The sequence below is a fragment of the Acinonyx jubatus genome, chromosome B2 (genome assembly GCF_027475565.1).
Source record: "Acinonyx jubatus isolate Ajub_Pintada_27869175 chromosome B2, VMU_Ajub_asm_v1.0, whole genome shotgun sequence".
Classification (NCBI taxonomy): Eukaryota; Metazoa; Chordata; class Mammalia; order Carnivora; family Felidae; genus Acinonyx; species Acinonyx jubatus.
Window position 1 is genome coordinate 144,501,732 of NC_069385.1, and position 20,595 is coordinate 144,522,326.

The 20,595-nt window shown below is 44.9% G+C and overlaps 1 protein-coding gene across 1 annotated transcript in view; it reads right to left on the bottom strand.

Moving 5' to 3' along the window:
* KIAA0319 (KIAA0319 ortholog) overlaps nucleotides 1–20,595 on the bottom strand; it is a 119,024-nt gene that overhangs the window by 62,661 nt on the left and 35,768 nt on the right. Inside the window, 7 exon segments of the mRNA XM_053223407.1 lie at nucleotides 4,525–4,814; nucleotides 4,817–4,982; nucleotides 4,984–5,007; nucleotides 5,009–5,091; nucleotides 5,094–5,129; nucleotides 5,132–5,176; nucleotides 9,436–9,596. Of these exon segments, the coding sequence (XP_053079382.1) occupies nucleotides 4,525–4,814; nucleotides 4,817–4,982; nucleotides 4,984–5,007; nucleotides 5,009–5,091; nucleotides 5,094–5,129; nucleotides 5,132–5,176; nucleotides 9,436–9,490 (699 nt within the window). The 5' untranslated portion in view covers nucleotides 9,491–9,596.

Consider the following 20,595-nt stretch of genomic DNA (forward strand, 5'->3'; position numbering starts at 1 on the left):
AAAAAAACTTAGCTTCTAAAAAAAAATTACTTTAAGGTTTATTTGTTTTTGAAAGAGACACACAGAGTGTGAGCGAGGGAGGGGCAGAGACAGCGGGAGACACAGAATCCAAAGCGGGCTTCAGGCTCCAGGCTCTGAGCTGTCAGCACAGAGCCCGATGCAGGGCTCGGACCCACGGAATTGTGAGATACGACCTGAGCCGAAGTTGGCACTTAACGCACTGACCCACCCAGGAGCCCCTAAACTTAGCTCTTTTAATAGAGAAGATATAGCTTTCTTAGGTAACAAAAGACCTGATCATGAACCACAGGAAAATGCTTTGACAAGAAACAAAATCTTTCTTTCTTCTGGGCAGATGACTGAAAAAGGTAAAGAAAAACCTTCCATAATCTCTTAACAAGAGCAGGCCAGTTGTCCACGAAAACTTGGTCCTTTTAACAAAGAGAAAACCGAATTCTAGTTTTGTACTAATTTTAGTTATGAAAGTAAAACTCATTAATTAAATTCATTCCAATCTTAGTCCTGATCACACCTAAAACTCCTTTCCCTATTATTTCCGGTAGTTTTAATCACATATATTAGATTTTTAACCCTTAACCTCTTTTAATTTTTCATGAAAATTAAGAAATATGCAATAATGAACTACCTTTTACATTAGCATCTTTGCTTTATAATTTCTAGAAATGTGGTTTTTCACGGAAAATTTCTCAGTGTGGGATAAAACGTGTTTAGTACTAGACTAAAATAGCTTTAATCCTCCACAAAAGGAAGAAAAAGTGCATAAACCTGTATGTAATAATGTTTCAGTGTTTTTATCTTATTAGGAAATGATCTGTATAGTCAAATTTAACTTAGTGAAACTTTAAGGTTTTAGGTTACAAAAAAATTTGGAGACAGTTTCAGAAATGTACCTAAAACCTTTTTATCTTACTTACATCCGTTTAATTTACTTATTGTTAACAACTATGTTTAGATTAACTACAAACACTTCATTAGATGTTAAACAACTTCGGTCATCATCCTGGGTTATTTTTCTAGGTGACAGAGTTTGTAACAAAGACATCACAGACTTAGCTGATTACTAAACCCAGAAGGAATTGCAATGCTGTTAACTCTGGAGACATGCCTATTTTCAATCAACCGGCAAACGTAAACTAGCTTTTATATCATATAATACTTAGATCACATGAACCTGAAAAGCATTTGGGTTATTTTCTATTACATTTTGAGAATTTAGTTTATATAAGTGTTTATATGTTTAAGCCAATTAAATAGAACTCTATTACAAATAAATTTTGATATTGCCATCCAGAGGTAGAAAATAACACACATCTATGACACAACATGAACACTGAGACAAATGCAGACAGAGACTTCATATGTTTGTTTTAAAACTTTAGCCATGATGGGGCACCTGCTGGCTCAGTCAATAGAGCAGATGACTCCTGATCTCAGGGTAGTGAGTTCAAGCCCCACACTGGGTAGGGAGCCTATAAATAAATCAGTAAGTATGTAAATAAGTAAATAAGTAAATTAAAAAAAAAATAGTCCCGAGACAGATATCATAATGTAAACTCATTTACCGTAAAAGATCAGAAGGGGGAAAGGTTATTTAAAATTTAGGCCAATGAAAAATCCATTGGAATAAGTTAAGTTTATCTGCTCAGACAGCTAAAACTTTTTCTACCAATATTTGATTTTTCATTACCCTTTTTGTTTTTCTATAATTCCCTCACTGAAGTTTATAGAACATTTGATTCTCAGAGGGACAGGGAAGGAATGTTAGTTCCTCCAGGAAGTTTTTGGTCAGGACAAACAAATATTTCTGGGAGTATTGGATGACCCCTTGGACTGAAGAGGCATTCCCAGAGACAGTGCAAAAGATAGTTTATTTTGATTTTTCTCTGGGGCACCACAGGCAGAGATCTGGGGGAGCTGACTGTGGTACAAATCTTACCGTTAGCCGGGTCCTTGTTTTTCTAGGATCCCACCTGTAGGTCCTGAGTGGAGTTTAAAATGGAGAGTGTAGCTGGGGGATTTACCAAAATTTGGCAAGGTTTTTTAAAAATTAATTTTAATTTTAGTTTCCCTTTGGCTGTTTTAAGGGACTCATAGCAGTTCACCCGAAAATCCTTCATAGTCTTGTCAACACTGGGAAGGACCCGAGCAGAGGCCTTCCTTGGGAGGTAAATATGGGGGTGTCTATAAGGCCATCAAGTTGGCCGACCATTTACAGGCTTGGTTCTAAGTCTTTTCCGAGTCCTCAGCTATGATCATGAATGGTGGCCTCCTATCCTGTTTTCTGCCTTTTTATTAATCCATTAATCTCAAGAGGTTATCTGTGTATTAAAAACTTTTGAGGATCTTCCTTGGATTTAGGAAATTCTTTAACTATGATGTCTAGATCAGCCTTTGAACTAGGAGAGGAAGATATCGGGAGAGGATGCTGTGACATTGGTGGTGTTAGTTTGGAAGTTGACTGTCTCTTCAAGTGGAAGGGCAGTCCGGACAGAGGATCCCCGGAATGGGTATCGGACCAAGGAGGGTGGAGGGGAGCTGTGGGCTGTCACATCCGTCAGTCTTACAGTCTTTGTTGTAGGTACCTTTTATGTCCCTAATTTTTGTATTCACCTTTGGCAGTTTGGCCAATCAAGGTGTCTGTGCGGTCATTAACTTGGCTGACTTTTGTTTACAATCCTGTAAAGGCAATGCAGACATAAGACTACTAGAAAGAGGATTTAAAGGAGGGTAGAGGGAAGCAGTAAAAATTACTTACTTAATTTTGTAATAAGCTTTCACAGTGAATCTTTGAATGAAGCTATTTGGGAACTTTGAAGCTTTGTGGAGGCTTCTGCCTGCCGATTAAAAAACGTATCCCAGCCTGTTTGCTTCATTTGGGAATCCTTGCTGCCAAGTGCACTTCTTAAGTGATCTTCTCTAACTGGAACGTTCCTCGTAACAGCCACTGCGATTCTAGGTGGTTTTAGTAAGATGTTGCCGTTTGTAGAGATGGCTTTAGCTCCCGGGACTGCCATCCTTTAGATGCAAAATAAGCAGGTGCGCCAGAGGTCACGTGCCTAACTCTTCAGAATGCAGAGAGCCCTTGTCTTTCCGCCAGCCTTCATCTGACACGACAAGCAAGCCTGTGCCCCCGAATAACGTGCAGTCACCGAGTGCTGTTACCGTGTCCTGGCCGAGAGAAGTCCTGTGCATACCTCCAACGTTTCCCAGCGTGGAGTCTGGGCCGGGGAAGGGGTTGACTCAGCAGGACCCCAACAAACGGGGGCTCCAGCTGCCAGCGGCAGCGCCCGACGTGGACTGTGGGGACAGAGCCGAGGACCGGGGTTTCCAGTCACCTGGGGGATTGTGTCCACACTGCTGGCAGTTCCCCCATGTGGAGCGAGTGATCTCAGACAAATGGGGAACTTTGGAAAGCAAGTGAGATCGGGAGCTCAGGGCAAGGAGGGCAGAGCCCAGAACCGGGAGGAACTTATGCAGGGCCCTTGGGAAAGGCAAGAAAGACAACTCAGAAAGGGGTTCACGGGTGCCACGCCTGTGTTTCTCGTCGTCCCTGAACGCCTTCAGAAGTGCAGTTCAGAGCCCTCCGTTCCTGGGCCAAATCTGCTAAATTACGACAATTCAACTGAGGAAGTTTCTGAGATCTAACTGACCTTATCGAACGATTCATGAATCGGGCAGCACCCTATCCGGCAATAGAAAGGAGCTCCAAAGGGCTACAGAAAAAAAGGTTTTAAATGCAGGACAAAGAAATTATAAAGAACAAAAACAGGACTATTTCAGGCAAGATGGCCTCCCTTTGGGGAACAAAAGGGTCTCAGTGGATGACCTCACTGGTGCAGACGGGGAAATTCCAGAATGACCTCTTAAGATCAGTCCTGGGGAAGGGTGAACTGCAACTGGGTTAGATACTGGGTCCCAGTTTGGCAAAGTGGGCCTAGCCCAGGTGACTCCATCTGTGGTAACCACACGCTGTGCATGTGGGCTGGCTCCAGGGACGTCTGCTAAATCATCATTCCCCTTAGACACTGGCAGAGGCACCCAGAGGGAGAGGCACTAAAGTCATCATTAGGTGGCTGACTGGTGAAGGCAGAAACACCATCTATTCTTATAGGTGTCTGGTCCTGACAGGACAGCAGAGGAAGGGGATGTTTTGTTAACCGGGAAGGCGCTGGGAGCCACCTCCCTTGCTGCTGCTGGAGGCGGGTGCCCTTAGGAGGCACCTTTTTGTCTTTTCTTTTTTTTTCTATTTTTTGAGGGAGAGAGACAGCGTGTGACTGGGGGCGGGGAAGAAACACTGAGTCAGAAGCAGGCTCCAGGCTGCCAGCAAAGAGTGAGATCACAAACCGTGAGATCATGACCTGAGTCCAAGTCGGATGCTTAATCCACTGAGCCACCCAGGCGCCCCAGGAGGCACCTACTTGTGACGGTACAGCCTGTAGTGGCGCCTGGCAACCTCAGCAACCCGTCCCTCAACGACCCCCTCCCCCAAGCACCCCCACCCACCTGGTCTCCAGAGCTCTTGCTGGGTGGTTCTTGGGTGGGAGAAGTCTCCTTTCCCAACTCCTCTCCTGCAGGTGGAGTCCTCACGAAGGCGGGAAACAGCCTGCTCCGGGAAGAGTGTCTGGGGGCCGGAGTCCCTGTGGGCTCCCTCAGCGGCGGGCCCCCAGCCGAGGAGGAGTCGAGGCCCACCTGGGCGCCCCCCCCCAGGGGCTCCTGCCTCCTGGGGGACACGAAGGGGGTCAGGCCCGGGCTCCCCGTAGTCATCGTGTCCCGCTCTCTGCCCAGGAAGGGGGGTCCTTTCCGAGATCTTCGGGGGGGGGTCCCTCCCCCCAGAGTCCCGACGCCGCGTCCCCGGTCAGCAGCGTCTCCCCGCCATGCAGCCGTCACCCGGGCCTCCGGACAAAGGTGAGCGGGGACCCGACGGGGCCCGCCCTGCGGGGCTCACAGCTCTCTGAGCGAGGGTGGGCAGCTCACCAGGTAGCAGCGGCACCCCCCCCCCCCCCGCGACACCCCCCGCCCACCAGGCCAGGTCACAGGCGGGCCGGCGACAGCAAGCGCCCGTGCGGTCCCCCGCAGGATTCTAGTAGTTTCCACGTCGGGCGAAGGTCAGCGTTGGCGTGCTTCCTCCGGTCAGCGCGCTGGCCGCGGGCCCCACCTGCAAACAGAGGTCTCCAGTGAGGAATATGGCGGCAGCCAGCATCCCCTACAGAAAGCACCCCCTTCAGCCGACAGCCCAGCCGCGCCCCCGCCGGCCGCCCCGCCCCGGATTCTCCCCCCGTCGCCCATCGTACCTTCCAGGCCCTCCTCGTGTCATTTCACTACGTGAAATTACTAAGCATTCTTTCCCAGCTGGGTATGGCTTTTACACTATTTGTGGCGCCGTGCTCCTCACCCAAAATTCAGGTATTAAAGGTTTACCTAAGGAACAGCACCATATTCCTGTTGTTAAATTGATTTTTTTAGTCTCACAGGTGATTCTGATGATAGATCACTTGCCAGGGAAGTCTCAAAGGAGAGAAAAACCTGTCCTCAGTCTAGGTCTGTAACAACTAGCTCTTTTTTTTTTTAATTTATTTAAAGTTTATTTTATTTATTTTTGAGAAAGAGAGAGAGAGGGAGGGAGAGCATGCACACGTGAGAGAAGCAGGGGAGGGGCAGAAAGAGGCAGCCAGAATCCCAAGCAGGCTCCATGCAGTCAGCACACAGCCTGATGTGGGGCTTGGACTCATAAACCCTGAGATCATGACCTGAGCCGAAATCAAGAGTCGGACCCTCAATGGACTGATCCACCCAGCTGTCCCTAAACTGATTTTATTTTTTGTCTCACGGGTGATTCTGATGATTGATCAATTGACAGGGAAATCTCAAAGGAGAGAAAAACTTGTCCTCAATACATTGGGTATGTAACAACGAGCTTCAATCAGACTCTAAATAATGAGCTACAAATGCTTTCAGTCGGCAGACGACCGGTATCAGCGCCGTGCCACCCCCCTGTGTGGCCTGCAGACACGGTCGTGCAGGGCCACAAGTGTGGTGACCCATCCACGACAAAATGACAGAAACTGACACTTTCAGAACCTTCGGCAGCAGTTTGTCATTCCCTGAAATCCAAGGGCAAAGTCACTTTTTTATTCTTTTTATGTATTGATAGAGATCTCTTTCCTAGTGAGGGCTCTGTCGGGAAACTGTTACTTTCCTCATGGTGATAGTACTTCTAACTGGAGGTAAGAGAAATGGTTAAATACAGTGTAAGAGTCATCTCTACTTTTACCTGTACACACATCATCAAGTTTTTGACAATTGTTCGGGGCGCCTAGGGCGGCTCTGTTGGTTACATGTCTGACTTCCGCTCAGGTCCTGACTTGGCGGTTGGTGGGTTTGAGCCCCATGTCGGGCTCTATGCTGACAGCTCAGCCTGGAGCCTGCTTCAGATTCTGTCTCTCCCTCTCTCTCTGCTCCTCCCCTGCTCATGCTCTCTCTCTCAAGATAAACATTAAAGAATGAATGAATGAATGAATGAATGAATGAATCATTCAATGCCGGGGCACCTGGGTGGCTTAGTCGGTTAGGCACCCAACTCTTGATTTCAGCTCAGGTCATGATCTCACAGTTGTGAGATGGGAGCCTCACGTTGGGCTCTGTGCAGAGCATGGAGCCTGCCTGGGATTCTCTCTCTCTCCCTGTGCCCCTTTCCTCTGCACTCGCACGCATGCACTCTAAGTAAATAAACATTAAAAAAATTGTTCAGTGACTCTAGAGGAAAGTCTAATTGGTCCAATTTAATAGGAATTAGGTATAATAGATATGCATCTTTCCCCATGAGTAAGCTAGCACCAAACTAATTCAACTGAAATGACATTTTCTCCAATGTAAATCTACTTTTTAAAAATTACCTTAGTAGTTTTAGCCTTTTATTTTCTAAAAAAAAGCTTCACCTCAGATATAGAGAGGGAAAAAACCTCCAGTTGAACATAAAACAAAAACTAGCATCTCTAATTAAAATCAAGAGATGATGAAGGGTGTAGAACAGACAGATAATCTTGGACTCCCACATCTACTCTGAAAAATATTGCCTGTATTTGTAAAGATACCACTATGTCCCTGAATGGCCTTTAAATGAAGACCCAGTCTAGAAATTTCTTTCAGAAACATATGGTAGGATAGACTTTATTTCCCTTGAAAAACTGTTAGGTCATCTTTTGAACAGAGTGATCCCTAGAAGCTGCCATGTTTCCTTTCTGGCGTGGGCCACCAGGTAGCTCAAATGCCAACTTGTAAAACTGTGTCAAGGAAACCACTGTACAGAAAGAAGGCTGTAATCCTGGAGCAAGTGTCTGAGAAGAACTTTCCAAGGCAGAAGCCTTGACAAAGCTTAAAGCAGTTTTCAATCAGGTACAGACTTCTATACACTCCTCGGGTAGATCACCTGTTTGCTCTGCAAAAACCACCTGAATGGTCTGTATAGACAGACATACCTTCTGCAGAGATCTTAATGCTAAATAAAGAAGTTTGAAAAGGTTTCCAGCAACTAACCATTCTTCCTTGAGGCCAAGTTGCCATAATTACTTCAGACTCTAGAAGACTCACTCAACACAGCTCGCGAAGAGACCAGAGAACACTCTCCCATGTTCCTATGTTCTCCACAGTCCCAGCCCGATCTGTGATGGAAGTAGGAACCCCATGATGGTTGACAAATCAATGAAATCATCATCAGCATTTTGTCAAAGGTACAGAGGATAGAGAGGGAAGACCGGCAAACTGCAAATAACATTATGGGGGCTCAGGAACACAGGAATTTTAAATTAATGGAAGAATCACAAGAAAAAGACAAAGAGGAATGCAAAAGTGGGGATTTGTGAGAAAAAAAAAGAGTGCCTAAACATTAGTAATCTATGAGGAATGACAGGGCTCTTCCAGTGGTAGCACTTCCTGCAGTAGCCCCTACATACTCTACAACAGTGCTCGTAATAAGTCAGCTGCTTCATGGGGCACCTCGGTGGCTCAGTCTGGTAAGTGTCCAACTTCAGCTCAGATCATGATCTCACGGCTCATGAGTTTGGGCCTCATGTCAAGCTCTGTGCTGACAGTGCAGAGCCTGCTTGGGATTCTCTCTCTCTCTCTCTCTCTCTCTCTCTCTCTCTCTCTCTGTCCCTCTCCTGCTTGTGCTCTTTCTCTCTCAAAATAAATAAACTTTTAAATAAGCAAGCAAGCAAGCTGCTTCAAACCCTTGAGCCACACCCTCTAGGCATTCTAGTTCAATAGGTCTGGATGCAGATAAAACATTTTTTTTAAATTTAAGTTTATTTATCTTGAGAGTGCATGCAAGAGGGGGAAGGAAAGAGATAGAGAGGGAGAGAGAGCATCCCAAGCAGGCCCTGCCCTGTCAGCACAGAGCCCACGGGGCTCAATCCCACAAACCATGAGATGGTGACCTGAGCCGAAATCAACGATTCGGCCAAAATCGTTAACCAACTGAGCCTAACAGGTGCCCCAAAGCTGTATTTTAACAAGGGTCACTCTTGGTGTTGAAAAGAAACAGGCCCCAAATGGAGTCACTTATGTTAAGACCCACTGAGACTAACTACCTAATTTAACTGCAGATTCAGCCTCTTCCATTGAGTGTAATTTTAAACCAATCGGTCTGGAACGTCCTGATCCCACTAGTGAGGTCATCTGCATGATAAGATTCCCTGACTTCCCCCAAGGGAAGGTGATCTCACCTCCTTCTGCCTATAAAGTCCTTCCATTCTGTACAGCCCCTTAGAGCTTCCTTCGGTCTGCTAGAAGCCTTCTGCCCAATTCGTGAAGCCTCGAACAAGGCTAATCAGATCTTTACATTTACTCAATTGAAAAAAAAAAAATTACTTTTTTTTAACCCAGGTAAGCCTTATTATGGCTTCACCACACTTTGATAAACTCCGGACATAAAATCGGTTTCCCTGGCCATAGCTCTGCCCTCAGTCCTTGGTAAATTCAAAGGGGCCCTAGCTGGCCTAGCCAACATGTGGGTTAACAGAATAATTGCTGCTCAACAGTGACTTCATATCATGAGTGAGTCCACAGTAGGCAAGCAGAATATATGAAAATAAAGATTTAGGATAAAAGAGAGTGTGGTCATTTGCTCTCCAAAAACATCACCTATTGTGATTATTTTAAATAAATATATAAAGTTTTCCTAGTGTACATGAAATGGAACTTTATTTTTTCAAAAATAGTCATGACAATAAAAAACTATTTAAATTCCTGTTTCCAGAAAACCACGCGTGCGTGAGGGCTGCCTTCCTGCCTTTGGCCAAATGATTCTGTTGCAAAGCAAACACAGAGCCCCTGCATTCCGTGCTGATCTGAGTTGTTTAAGCCAAAGACAGGAAGCTTCTGTGTGATGCTAGCGGCTCCAAGGGAATGGCTTCCTACCTGCGACGGTCACCAGAAACAGCAACGGAGACAGCACACTCATGGGGGGTATCATTCCATCCCACACAGTGGATGGACGCAGGCTTCCGGGCACATCCTGAGAGGCCTCTGGTGCAGGCTCCCTTTGATGTTTCCTAGGAACCAGATTCGGCCTCAGGAACCTCAAAGGAAAATCAGAAAGCAGACAAGAAGGAAGAAAAAGAATAGGCAGATGAGGAAACATACAAAATTACTTCTATCGTTTATTCATGTCAGTGGGAAGCCTGCCCTGTTAACACCATAGGGCCCTATCCCAGGCAAACGATCCACCCCAATTCTGTTCAAACAGCAAGAACAGTTCCTAAGAAGAGGCAGAGGGTTTCATGCTCTGATAGGGGCCAACGGCAGGCAGCCCCCAAATGGGCCACTGTGCCATGAACATTATTTTGAGTTAAAAGCAATCCAAACCCAGCAGATCCCGGAAAAGCTCTTTATCTCTCCTCAAATGCCTGCTTGTACCAGGACGAGAGCTATTAACAAAGATTCCTCTTTGCCTAAGAAACTTCTCTATGTAACAAGGCACCTGTGTTTTCCAAACACCTTCCTTCACCCTCCTGCTAATGGTCTTGCTCCCCGTGGTATCCTCAGACCCCCCCCTCCTCCCCTCAGCTCATATAAGCTGAATATTATTGCCTGACTGTCTTTGGAATTTCCCCTTCTGTGTGGATTCCCCACATGTACATACACTATTCAGTTTGACTTCTTCCTGTTACTCTGTCTCATGTCAATTTGATTCTTGGTCTAGCTAGAAGGACCTTAAAGGACAGAGGATTCTTCCTCCACAACACTTTCTCCCCTTACAAGCCCAAACCTATGAAATAATATGAAATCATACTACTATATTTCATCAGTTCTAACAGGTAAGCATTTCCATACGTGTACCATCCCTGAAATCAAGATGTCTTAAGATAGCCAAGCACTGGACAGGAGACAGATGCCACTGCTTGTGTGTGTGTGTTGATAATGCAGAACTGGTCTCAAAGGCTTGGAAGAAAGATAATATGAAACATTCTTTTAAGAAATATTGCATCCCTGGGGTGCCTGGGTGGCTCAGTCGGCTAAGCGTCCAACTTCGGCTCAAGTCATGATCTTGAGGTCCGGGAGTTCAAGCCCCCATCAGGCTCTGTGCTGACAGCTCAGAGCCTGGAGCCTGCTTCGGATTCTGTGGCTCCCTCTGTCTCTGTCCCTCTCCCACTCGCACTCTGTCTCTCTCTCTCCAAAATAAATAAACATTAAAAAAATTAAAAACAAAAGAAGAAATATTGCATCCCCAAACGCTCATGATGGTACACAGGCAATACTGTATGGGGGAAATTTGGCACTAACTAGCTTGACAAGTGATACCGCAGAAGTGGGTCAAGATGGTGAGGAAAGTTAAGAATGCCTTAATTTCTACTCGCTTACAGTTCCTTTTTATAAATGCGCAAGAATGATTTATGATACAAAACAGTCTGCCTAAATAAATCTATTTCAACGTGCAGAAATTTTCTAAATGACAAGAAACTGCTGTGCTGTGTGTAACAGACAGGAGCTTATTCTTCCTTAGTGTTATTTTAAAAAATGATGCATCTTATAATCGCTGCTGTCTTAGAGTCAACGAACATTGAAACTTTATCTTTGTCTGGCACTTTCTTCAGTGTGATCTTCATAACAGCCCAGGCAATATTATTATCTCTGCTTTAAAAATGATGAAATTGAAGCTCAGGAAAGTTCACTGACTTGCCCAAGACTGAAAAACCAGTTCTAGTGTTACCGGTTATCACTAACTCAGGAAACGAACGGGTGAGCCCTGGTGTGATGCGTCAGCCAACTGTTCCCCCACCGGGAATCCCGAGGGGGCTGGACAAATGGAAAGCACAACTGCAGAACAAAGTCAGATAAACTCGTTGTAAGAGGAGCCAATAACCCAAGAGAGGAGGGCCTGGAAAAGAGAACGGGAGAGATTTACTTTGGGGGAGGTGGCAGGCTCAAGCCTTAACAACTGACCTCTCTGCTGGCAAGATGGACACCAGGAGTTTTATAGGGAGAGGTTCAGGGGGACACGCAAGAGAGCAGGCAGAGAGCACGTGATCATGGCTGGGAGTCAGTAGATACTCAGCACACAACCATGGGCAGGGAAGGGGACCTGTGGGGTATGGTCTTCTAGGCATCCTCCCACCACTACCAGGGCTTTTCTGGCCTGGCAGGTGGAACGTTCTGGTCATTGCAAAACATCGCCAATGCCTCAGAAGTAAGAATGGGTTCCAGGCAGAGCACAAGTTAAGGGGTCTTGTCTATGCCCGGTTTTAACTGTTGGGGTCTATGGTTGAACAAGAGGACTAGCTGACTAGGAGGTCTAGACTCCCAAGTATTTGTTATTTCAAGTACATAACAAATCCCCCGCGGGTAAGCACACATGGGTAAGGGCTTCCTAATGAGCGTGTCAGAACCCTGCTGTGGGTTGCAAGTTGCTATGTTCCTGTGAACGACATTGGACTTCCAGTCTACACCACCCTTTCCCCACCCACACCTTCCTTTCCTCACTATTCACAAATACACTCAGCCTTTTGTGAGAACACAAGACTCTTCGTCTTCCCTCCGCCCACCACCTTTTCTAGAAGCAACCCAGTACCGTTAGAAATTCATGAGCGTAGGACGAGGGATAACAAAGAATGGGTCACACCTGGACACTGGCCTCTGCAGCCAGTCATTCAATGATGTGGTAATCTAAGGAAGGTGAGAGATACGAATGACGAAACTACAACAATTTCAAAATAAACTTGATGTCCTTTATTCAAGGGAAAACAATCCATGGACTGGGGGCCATTTAGTGCCTCACAGGCCCTGGAGCACTCTTCCCGAGGGATTTGGGGCAAGAGCAAGTTTAACAGAGAATGAAGGGGGGCTTTCGGGAAGAGGGCGGCGTAGGAGGACGCTGGGCTCACCGCATCCTGCTGGTCACTTAGATTCCACCCACACCTGCCTAAATAACCCAGAAAATCGCCAGAAGACCAGCAGAACGGAGTCTCAGGAGCCAAGCGCAGACGAGAGGCCCACGGAAGAGGGTAGGAAGGGCGGCGAGGCGGTGCGCGCTCCACGGACTGGCGGGAGGGAGCCGGGGCGGAGGGGCGGCCCACCGGACAAGCAGAGCCCCCGAGTCTGGCTGGCAAAAGCGGAGGGGCCGGACGGAGTGTGTTCCGACAACCAGCGGGACTTGACATCTGGAAGGTTATAAGCTAACAGCTCTGCTCGGAGAACGGGAGGGCTGGAGGAAGACGGGAGGGAGAGTTGTTGAGCCCTGGACGACAGAGCGCAGCTTGGCGGGGAACAAAGGCGCTCGCCAGCGCCATCTCCCTCGCCCATCCCCCAGCCAAAATCCCAAAGGGAACCGGTTCCTGCCAGGGAACTGGCTCGCATGATGCAAACAACGAACGCTGTGCTTCTGCGGATCCATCCCTCCAGCGGCGGGTCTGACTCCCTCCCGAAGATGACTCCCTCCCGAAGCAGATCACCGAAGGAGAAGCGAGCTGAACCTGCCCCTCCCGCCCCTGTGCACCTTGCCTATCCACCCCAGCTAATACGCCAGATCCCCAGCACCACAAGGCTGGCAGTGCAAGGTATTCAAGACAGCACAGGGGAAGTGCCCCTCAGTTGGGCACCACTCCAGGACTATCCAAAATGACGAAACGGAAGAATTCCCCTCAAAAGAATCTCCAGGAAATAACGACAGCTAACGAACTGATCAAAAAGGATTTAAACAATATAACAGAAAGTCCATTTAGAATAATAGTCATAAAATTAATCACTGGGCTTGAAAACAGTATAGAGGACAGCAGAGAATCTATTGCTACAGAGACCAAGGGACTAAGGGACAGTCAGGAGGAGCTAAAAAATGCTATAACCGAGCTGCAAAATAAAATGGAAATGACCACGGCTCGGATTGAAGAGGCAGAGGAGAGAATAGGTGAACTAGAAGATAAAATTATGGAAAAAGAGGAAGCTGAGAAAAAGAGAGATAAAAAAATCCAGGAGTATGAGGGGAAAATTAGAGAACTAAGTGATGCGCTAAAGAGAAATAATCTACACATAATTGGTATCCCAGAGGAGGAAGAGAGAGGGAAAGGTGCTGAAGGTGTACTTGAAGAAATAATAGCTGAGAACTTCCCTGATCTGGGGAAGGAAAAAGGCATTGAAATCCAAGAGGCACAGAGAACTCCCTTCAGACGTAACTTGCACAACATATCATAGTGAAACTGGCAAAATACAAGGATAAAGAGAAACTTCTGAAAGCAGCTAGGGATAAATGTGCTCTAACATATAAAGGGAGACCGATAAGACTCGTGACCCATCTCTCTGCTGAAACTTGGCAGGCCACAAAGGAATGGCAGGAGATCTTCCATGTGATGAACAGAAAAAATATGCAGCCGAGAATCCTTCATCCAGCAAGTCTGTCATTTAGAATAGAAGGAGAGATAAAGGTCTTCCCAAACAAACAAAAACTGAAGGAATTCGTCACCACTAAACCAGCCCTACAAGAGATCCTAAGGGGGATCCTGTGAGACAAAGTACCAGAGACATTGCTACAAGCATGAAACCTACAGACATCACAATGACTCTAAACCCATATCTTTCTATAATAACACTGAACATAAATGGACTAAATGCGCCAACCAAAAGACATAGGGTATCAGAATGGATAAAAAAAACAAGACCTATCTATTTGCTGTCTACAAGAGGCTCATTTTAGACCTGAGGACACCTTCAGATTGAGAGTGAGGGGATGGAGAACTATTTGTCATGCCACTGGAAGTCAAAAGAAAGCTGGAGTAGCCATACTTATATCAGACAAACTAGACTTTAAATTAAAGGCTGTAACAAGAGATGAAGAAGGGCATTATATAATAATTACAGGGTCTATCCATCAGGAAGAGCTAACAATTATAAATGTCTATGTGCCGAATATGGGAGCCCCCAAATATATAAAACAATTACTCACAAACATAAGCAACCTTATTGATAAGAATGTGGTAATTGCAGGGGACTTTAACACTCCACTTACAGAAATGGACAGATCATCTAGACACACGGTCAATAAAGAAACAAGGGACCTGAATGATACATTGGATCAGATGGACTTGACAGATATATTTAGAACTCTCCATCCCAAAGGAACAGAATATACTTTCTTCTCAAGTGCACATGGAACATTCTCCAAGATAGATCACATACTGGGTCACAAAACAGCCCTTCATAAGTATACAAGAATTGAGATCATACCATGCATACTTTCAGACCACAATGTGATGAAGCTTGAAATCAACCAAAGGAAAAAGTCTGGAAAATCTCCAAGAGCATGGAGGTTAAAGAACACCCTACTAAAGAATGAGTGGGTCAACCAGGCAATTAGAGAAGAAATTAAAAAATATATGGAAACAAACGAGAATGAAAATACAACAATCCAAACGCTTTGCGATGCAGCAAAGGCAGTCCTGAGAGGAAAATACATTGCAATCCAGGCCTACCTCCAGAAACAAGAAAAATCCCAAATACAAGATCTAACAGCACACCTAAAGGAAATAGAAGCAGAACAGCAAAGACAGCCTAAATCCAGCAGAAAAAGAGAAATAATAAAGATCAGAGCAGAAATAAACAATATAGAATCTAAAAAAAACTGTAGAGCAGATCAACGAAACCAAGAGTTGGTTTTTTGAAAAAATAAACACAATTGATAAACCTCTAGCCAGGCTTCTCAAAAAGAAAAGGGAGATGACCCAAATAGATAAAATCATAAGTGAAAATGGAATTATTACAACCAATCCCTCAGAGATACAAGCAATTATCAGGGAATACTATGAAAAATTATATGCCAACAAACTGGACAACCTGGAAGAAATGGACAAATTCCTAAACACCCACACACTTCCAAAACTCAATCAGGAGGAAATAGAAAGCTTGAACAGACCCATAACCAGCAAAGAAATTGAATCAGTTATCAAAAATCTCCCAGCAAATAAGAGTCCAGGACCAGATGGCTTCCCAGGGGAGTTCTACCAGATGTTTAAAGCAGACATAATACCCATCCTTCTCAAGCTATTCCAAAAAATAGAAAGGGAAGGAAAACTTCCAGACTCATTCTATGAAGGCAGTATTACTTTGATTCCTAAACCAGACAGAGACCCAGTAAAAAAAAGAGAACTACAGGCCAATATCCCTGATGAATATGGATGCAAAAATTCTCAATAAGATACTAGCAAATCGAATTCAACAGCATATAAAAGGAATTATACACCATGATCGAGTGGGATTCATTCCTGGGATGCAGGGCTGGTTCAACATTCGCAAATCAATCAATGTGATACATCACATTAATAAAAGAAAAGATAAGAACCATAAGATCCTGTCAATCAATGCAGAAAAGGCATCTGACAAAATTCAGCAACCTTTCTTAATAAAAACCCTTGAAAAAGTCGGGATAGAAGGAACATACTTAAACATCATAAAAGCCATTTATGAAAAGCCCACAGCTAACATCATCCTCAATGGGGAAAAACTGAGAGCTTTTTCCCTGAGATCAGGAACAAGACAGGGATGTCCACTCTCACTGCTGTTATTTACCATAGTGTTGAAGTGCTAGCATCAGCAATCAGACAACAAAAGGAAATCAAAGGCATCAAAATTGGCAAAGATGAAGTTAAGCTTTCACTTTTTGCAGATGACATGATATTATACATGGAAAACCCGATAGACTCCACCAAAAGTCCGCTAGAACTAATACATGAATTCAGCAAAGTCGCAGGATACAAAATCAATGTACAGAAATCAGTTGCATTCTTATACACTAATAATGAAGCAAAAGAAAGACAAATAAAGAAACTGACATTCACAGTTGCACCAAGAAGCATAAAATACCTAGGAATAAATCTAATCAAAGATGTAAAAGATCTGTATGCTGAAAACTATAGAAAGCTTATGAAGGAAATTGAAGAAGATATAAAGAAATGGAAAAACATTCCGTGCTCATGGGTTGGAAGAATTAATATTGTCAAAATGTCAATACTACCCAAAGCTATCTACACATTCAATGCAATCCCAATCAAAATTGCACCAGCATTCTTTTTGAAGCTAGAACAAGCAATCCTAAAATTCATATGGAACCAAAAAAAGCCCTGAATAGCCAAAGTAATTTTGAAGAAGAAGACAAAGCAGGAGGCATCACAATCCCAGACTTTAGCCTCTACTACAAAGCTGTAATCATCAAGACAGTATGGTATTGGCACAAAAACAGACACATAGACCAATGGAATAGAATAGAAACCCCCACAACTAGACCCACAAACGTATGTCCAGCTCATCTTTGACAAAGCAGGAAAGAACATCCAATGGAAAAAAGACAGTCTCTTTAACAAATGGTGCTGGGAGAACTGGACAGCAACATGCAGAAGGTTGAAACTAGACCACTTTCTCACACCATTCACAAAAATAAACTCAAACTGGATAAAGGACCTGAATGTGAGACAGGAAACCATCAAAACGCTAGAGGAGAAAGCAGGAAGAGACCTCTCTGACCTCAGTCGTAGCAATTTCTTACTTGACACATCCCCAAAGGCAAGGGAATTAAAAGCAAAAATGAACTACTGAGACCTTATGAAGATAAAAAGCTTCTGCACAGCAAAGGAAACAATCAACAGAACTAAAAGGCAACCAACGAAATGGGAAAAGATATTTGCAAATGACATCTCGGACAAAGGGCTAGTATCCAAAATCTATAAAGAGCTCACCAAACTCCACACCCGAAAAACAAATAACCCAGTGAAGAAATGGGCAGAAAACATGAATAGACACTTCTCTAAAGAAGACATCCGGATGGCCAACAGGCACACGAAAAGATGCTCAACGTCGCTCCTTATCAGGGAAATACAAATCAAAACCACACTCAGATATCACCTCACGCCAGTCAGAGTGGCCAAAATGAACAAATCAGGAGACTATAGACGCTGGAGAGGATGTGGAGAAACGGGAACCCTCTTGCACTGTTGGTGGGAATGCAAATTGGTGCAGCCACTCTGGAAAACAGTGTGGAGGTTCCTCAAAAAATTAAAAATAGACCTACCCTATGACCCAGCAATAGCACTGCTAGTAATTTACCCAAGGGATACAGGAGTACTGAGGCAGAGGGGCACTTGTACCCCAATGTTTATAGCAGCACTCTCAACAATAGCCAAATTGTGGAAAGAGCCTAAATGTCCATCAACTGATGAATGGAGAAAGAAATTGTGGTTTATATACACAATGGAGTACTACGTGGCAATGAGAAAGAATGAAATATGGCCCTTTGTAGCAACGTGGATGGAACTGGAGAGTGTGATGCTAAGTGAAAGAAGCCATACAGAGAAAGACAGATACCATATGTTTTCACTCTTATGTGGATCCTGAGAAACTTAACAGAAACCCATGGGGGAGGGAAAGGAAAAAAAAAAGAAGTTAGAGTGGGAGAGAACCAAAGCATAAGAGACTCTTAAAAACTGAGAACTGAGGGTTGATGGGGGGTGAGAGGGAGGGGAGGGTGGGTGATGGGTATTGAGGAGGGCACCTTTTGGGATGAGCACTGGGTGTTGTATGGAAACCAATTTGACAATAAATTTCATATATTGAAAAAAAAAGAGAATTAAGGGGAGCAGAACCTGTCACCCCAAAAAATGCCACTTTGGCATGAGGATTATTTTGAGCTAAAGGTGATCAATACCTAGCAGATTCACGAAAAGCTCTTTACTTCCTCCTCAGCCGCCTATATTTACTTTGGAAAAGGAGCCTCTATGAGGAAGAGAGCTATTACCAGAGATAGCTTTTTACCTAAGAAACGTATCTGTATGAGAGGGCAACCTTTGTTTTCCAGATAGCCCCTTCTCCTTTCCTGTAAATGGCCTTTCTCCCCCATTGTGTCCCTAAACCCCTACCCCTTTCCTTACCTCAGGATGTTATATAAGTTTTAACTACCTGGCTTGCTTTTGGAGTCTCATATTTTTATGGGGCTCCCATACATATGAAATAAGGTTTTCTCCTATTGATCTGCCTTATATCAATTTGATTATTAGACCATCCAAAGAAACTAGAAGGGTAGAAAGAAACTTTTTTCACCCCTACAGGCATTAGAATGGGCAACAAGAGAAGAGGGCATGATTGGCTAAGAGACGGGAAGACTCCTCCTAAGGCTAGCAGGAACTATTTTCTAGCATAAGGTAAGCTTGCTAAAGCTGTTTGAAGATTGCGATTGGTTTATTAGGTGTTCTTGAACAGATGTTTCCCTAAGTGCAGGGTGACTTAGGTTTAGATTTGTGATGGGCTGGGCCACTGAGGCAGCCTCCATTTTGTGGGTCCTCATAAACAAATTAACTTTATGAGAGGCAACTGGAAAGAACAAGCAGCCTATAAACAATATTGAACACAGGATTCTGTGGAAGGGAACTTTTGGAACTACCAGACCTTGCTTTTGAGTTTTCGTCAGAAAACAAATCACAAGAAGGCCTCCTGTTCAACTTCACTGACAGCTGTCCTTGACGACTTGGAACAAGGCTGCTGCCCACCCTACAACCATCACGGGCCAGTCACGGGGGGTGGTGGTGGAAGGGGGCCTCAAAGGGCCTAGTGTTATTGAGCTGTTGTGGACTAAGAGACTGGAAAGGAGTGAAGGTGACCTAAGGTAAAGTCAGGAGGTGGCTATAACACTTCTAGATGTCACAATAACAGAGGTCATCAGAACACTAACTTCCCTAAGACAAAGTGAAGAATGTCAACATTTAGGGGCGCCTGGGTGGCTCAGTCGGTTCAGCGTCTGACTTTGGCTCAGGTCATGATCCCATGGTATGTGGGTTCAAGCCCCACGTCCGGCTCTGTGCTGACAGCTCGGAGCCTGGAGCCTGCTTCGGATTCTGTGTCTCCTCCTCTCTCTGCCCCTCCCCCATTCACGCTCTGTCTCTCTCTGCCTCAAAAATAAAACATTAGGGACAAAAAAATAAAAAGAATGTCAACATTTAGTTAAGAGTCCCATAAGCTTCTTGCCTAAGACCCCAGAAGAACACCTGGTACCACAGACAATCTGCCATCTCACCACTTGAGAGGCAAGTGGACAGAAGGGTAGACTGGCCATCTTCCATCTGCAGGAACTGACCACTCTCTACTCAAAAGGCAAGAGAACAGCTGCGTCTCCGGTGATAGCATTCAGTCAGCTGCCCAAGATGCTGCCCCAGAACAGCAATGCTGCTGGCGGCCAGGGACGGTTGGTCAAGAATCCCATGGATAAAGACCAGTCCCCTACCATAACGCTGGGTACCTCTGGCCAAATTAAGAAAAGGCACCTATCTGGGCAGACACCACTCCAAAGGCACACAGCTTGGCAAATGGACCGTGTACCAAAGTTCCAACCCCTTGGCGCTGTGACAGCTACCCTTGTACAACGTGCTTCCACAACAATACTGTAGCTGGACGGCAATTCATTGTCATTTTCTCCGTGCAAACTTACAGTGCTCAGCAACAAGAGTGTTTCCTATTCTTAAGATCATAGTTAAGATTCTCTCTCTTTTAAGTTTATTCATTTATTTTGAGAGACGGTGTGTGTGCACAAGCAGCGAAGGGGCAGAGAGACGGGGAGAGAGAGACTCCCAAGCAGGTTCCACGCTGTCAGTGTGGGGTCTGATGTGGGGCTCCAACTCAGGAACTGAGAGATCATGACCTGAGCCGACATCACGAGTCGGACACCTAAGTGACTGAACCCCCCAGGTGACTCTTAAGGTTCTCTTTATTCAGTACATTTATATGAGCAAACAACGGATCTCCTCTTCTTCAACATTAACAGGCATGTGGATCAGATGTTATCAAAAGTCGTTTGGGCTCTAACAGTTTGTAAGTTTTGCTTTTTTAAATACATAAGTAGTACTTTGTGGGTTAATTCACGTTTTGACACATTTTTCTATTTGATGCCCGTAACAACTCTCTCTGAAATAGTTCCTCTTATTCCTATTTTAATGAAAGGAAACCAAGTTTCAGAGTCAGATCTCAAGCTCTCTCTGTAGCAGCCCCAATCCACCCCTACGGCTCTACGAAGTAAGCACATTCCAGTCCGGGCTCCTTAACAAGACCTTCCCCAGT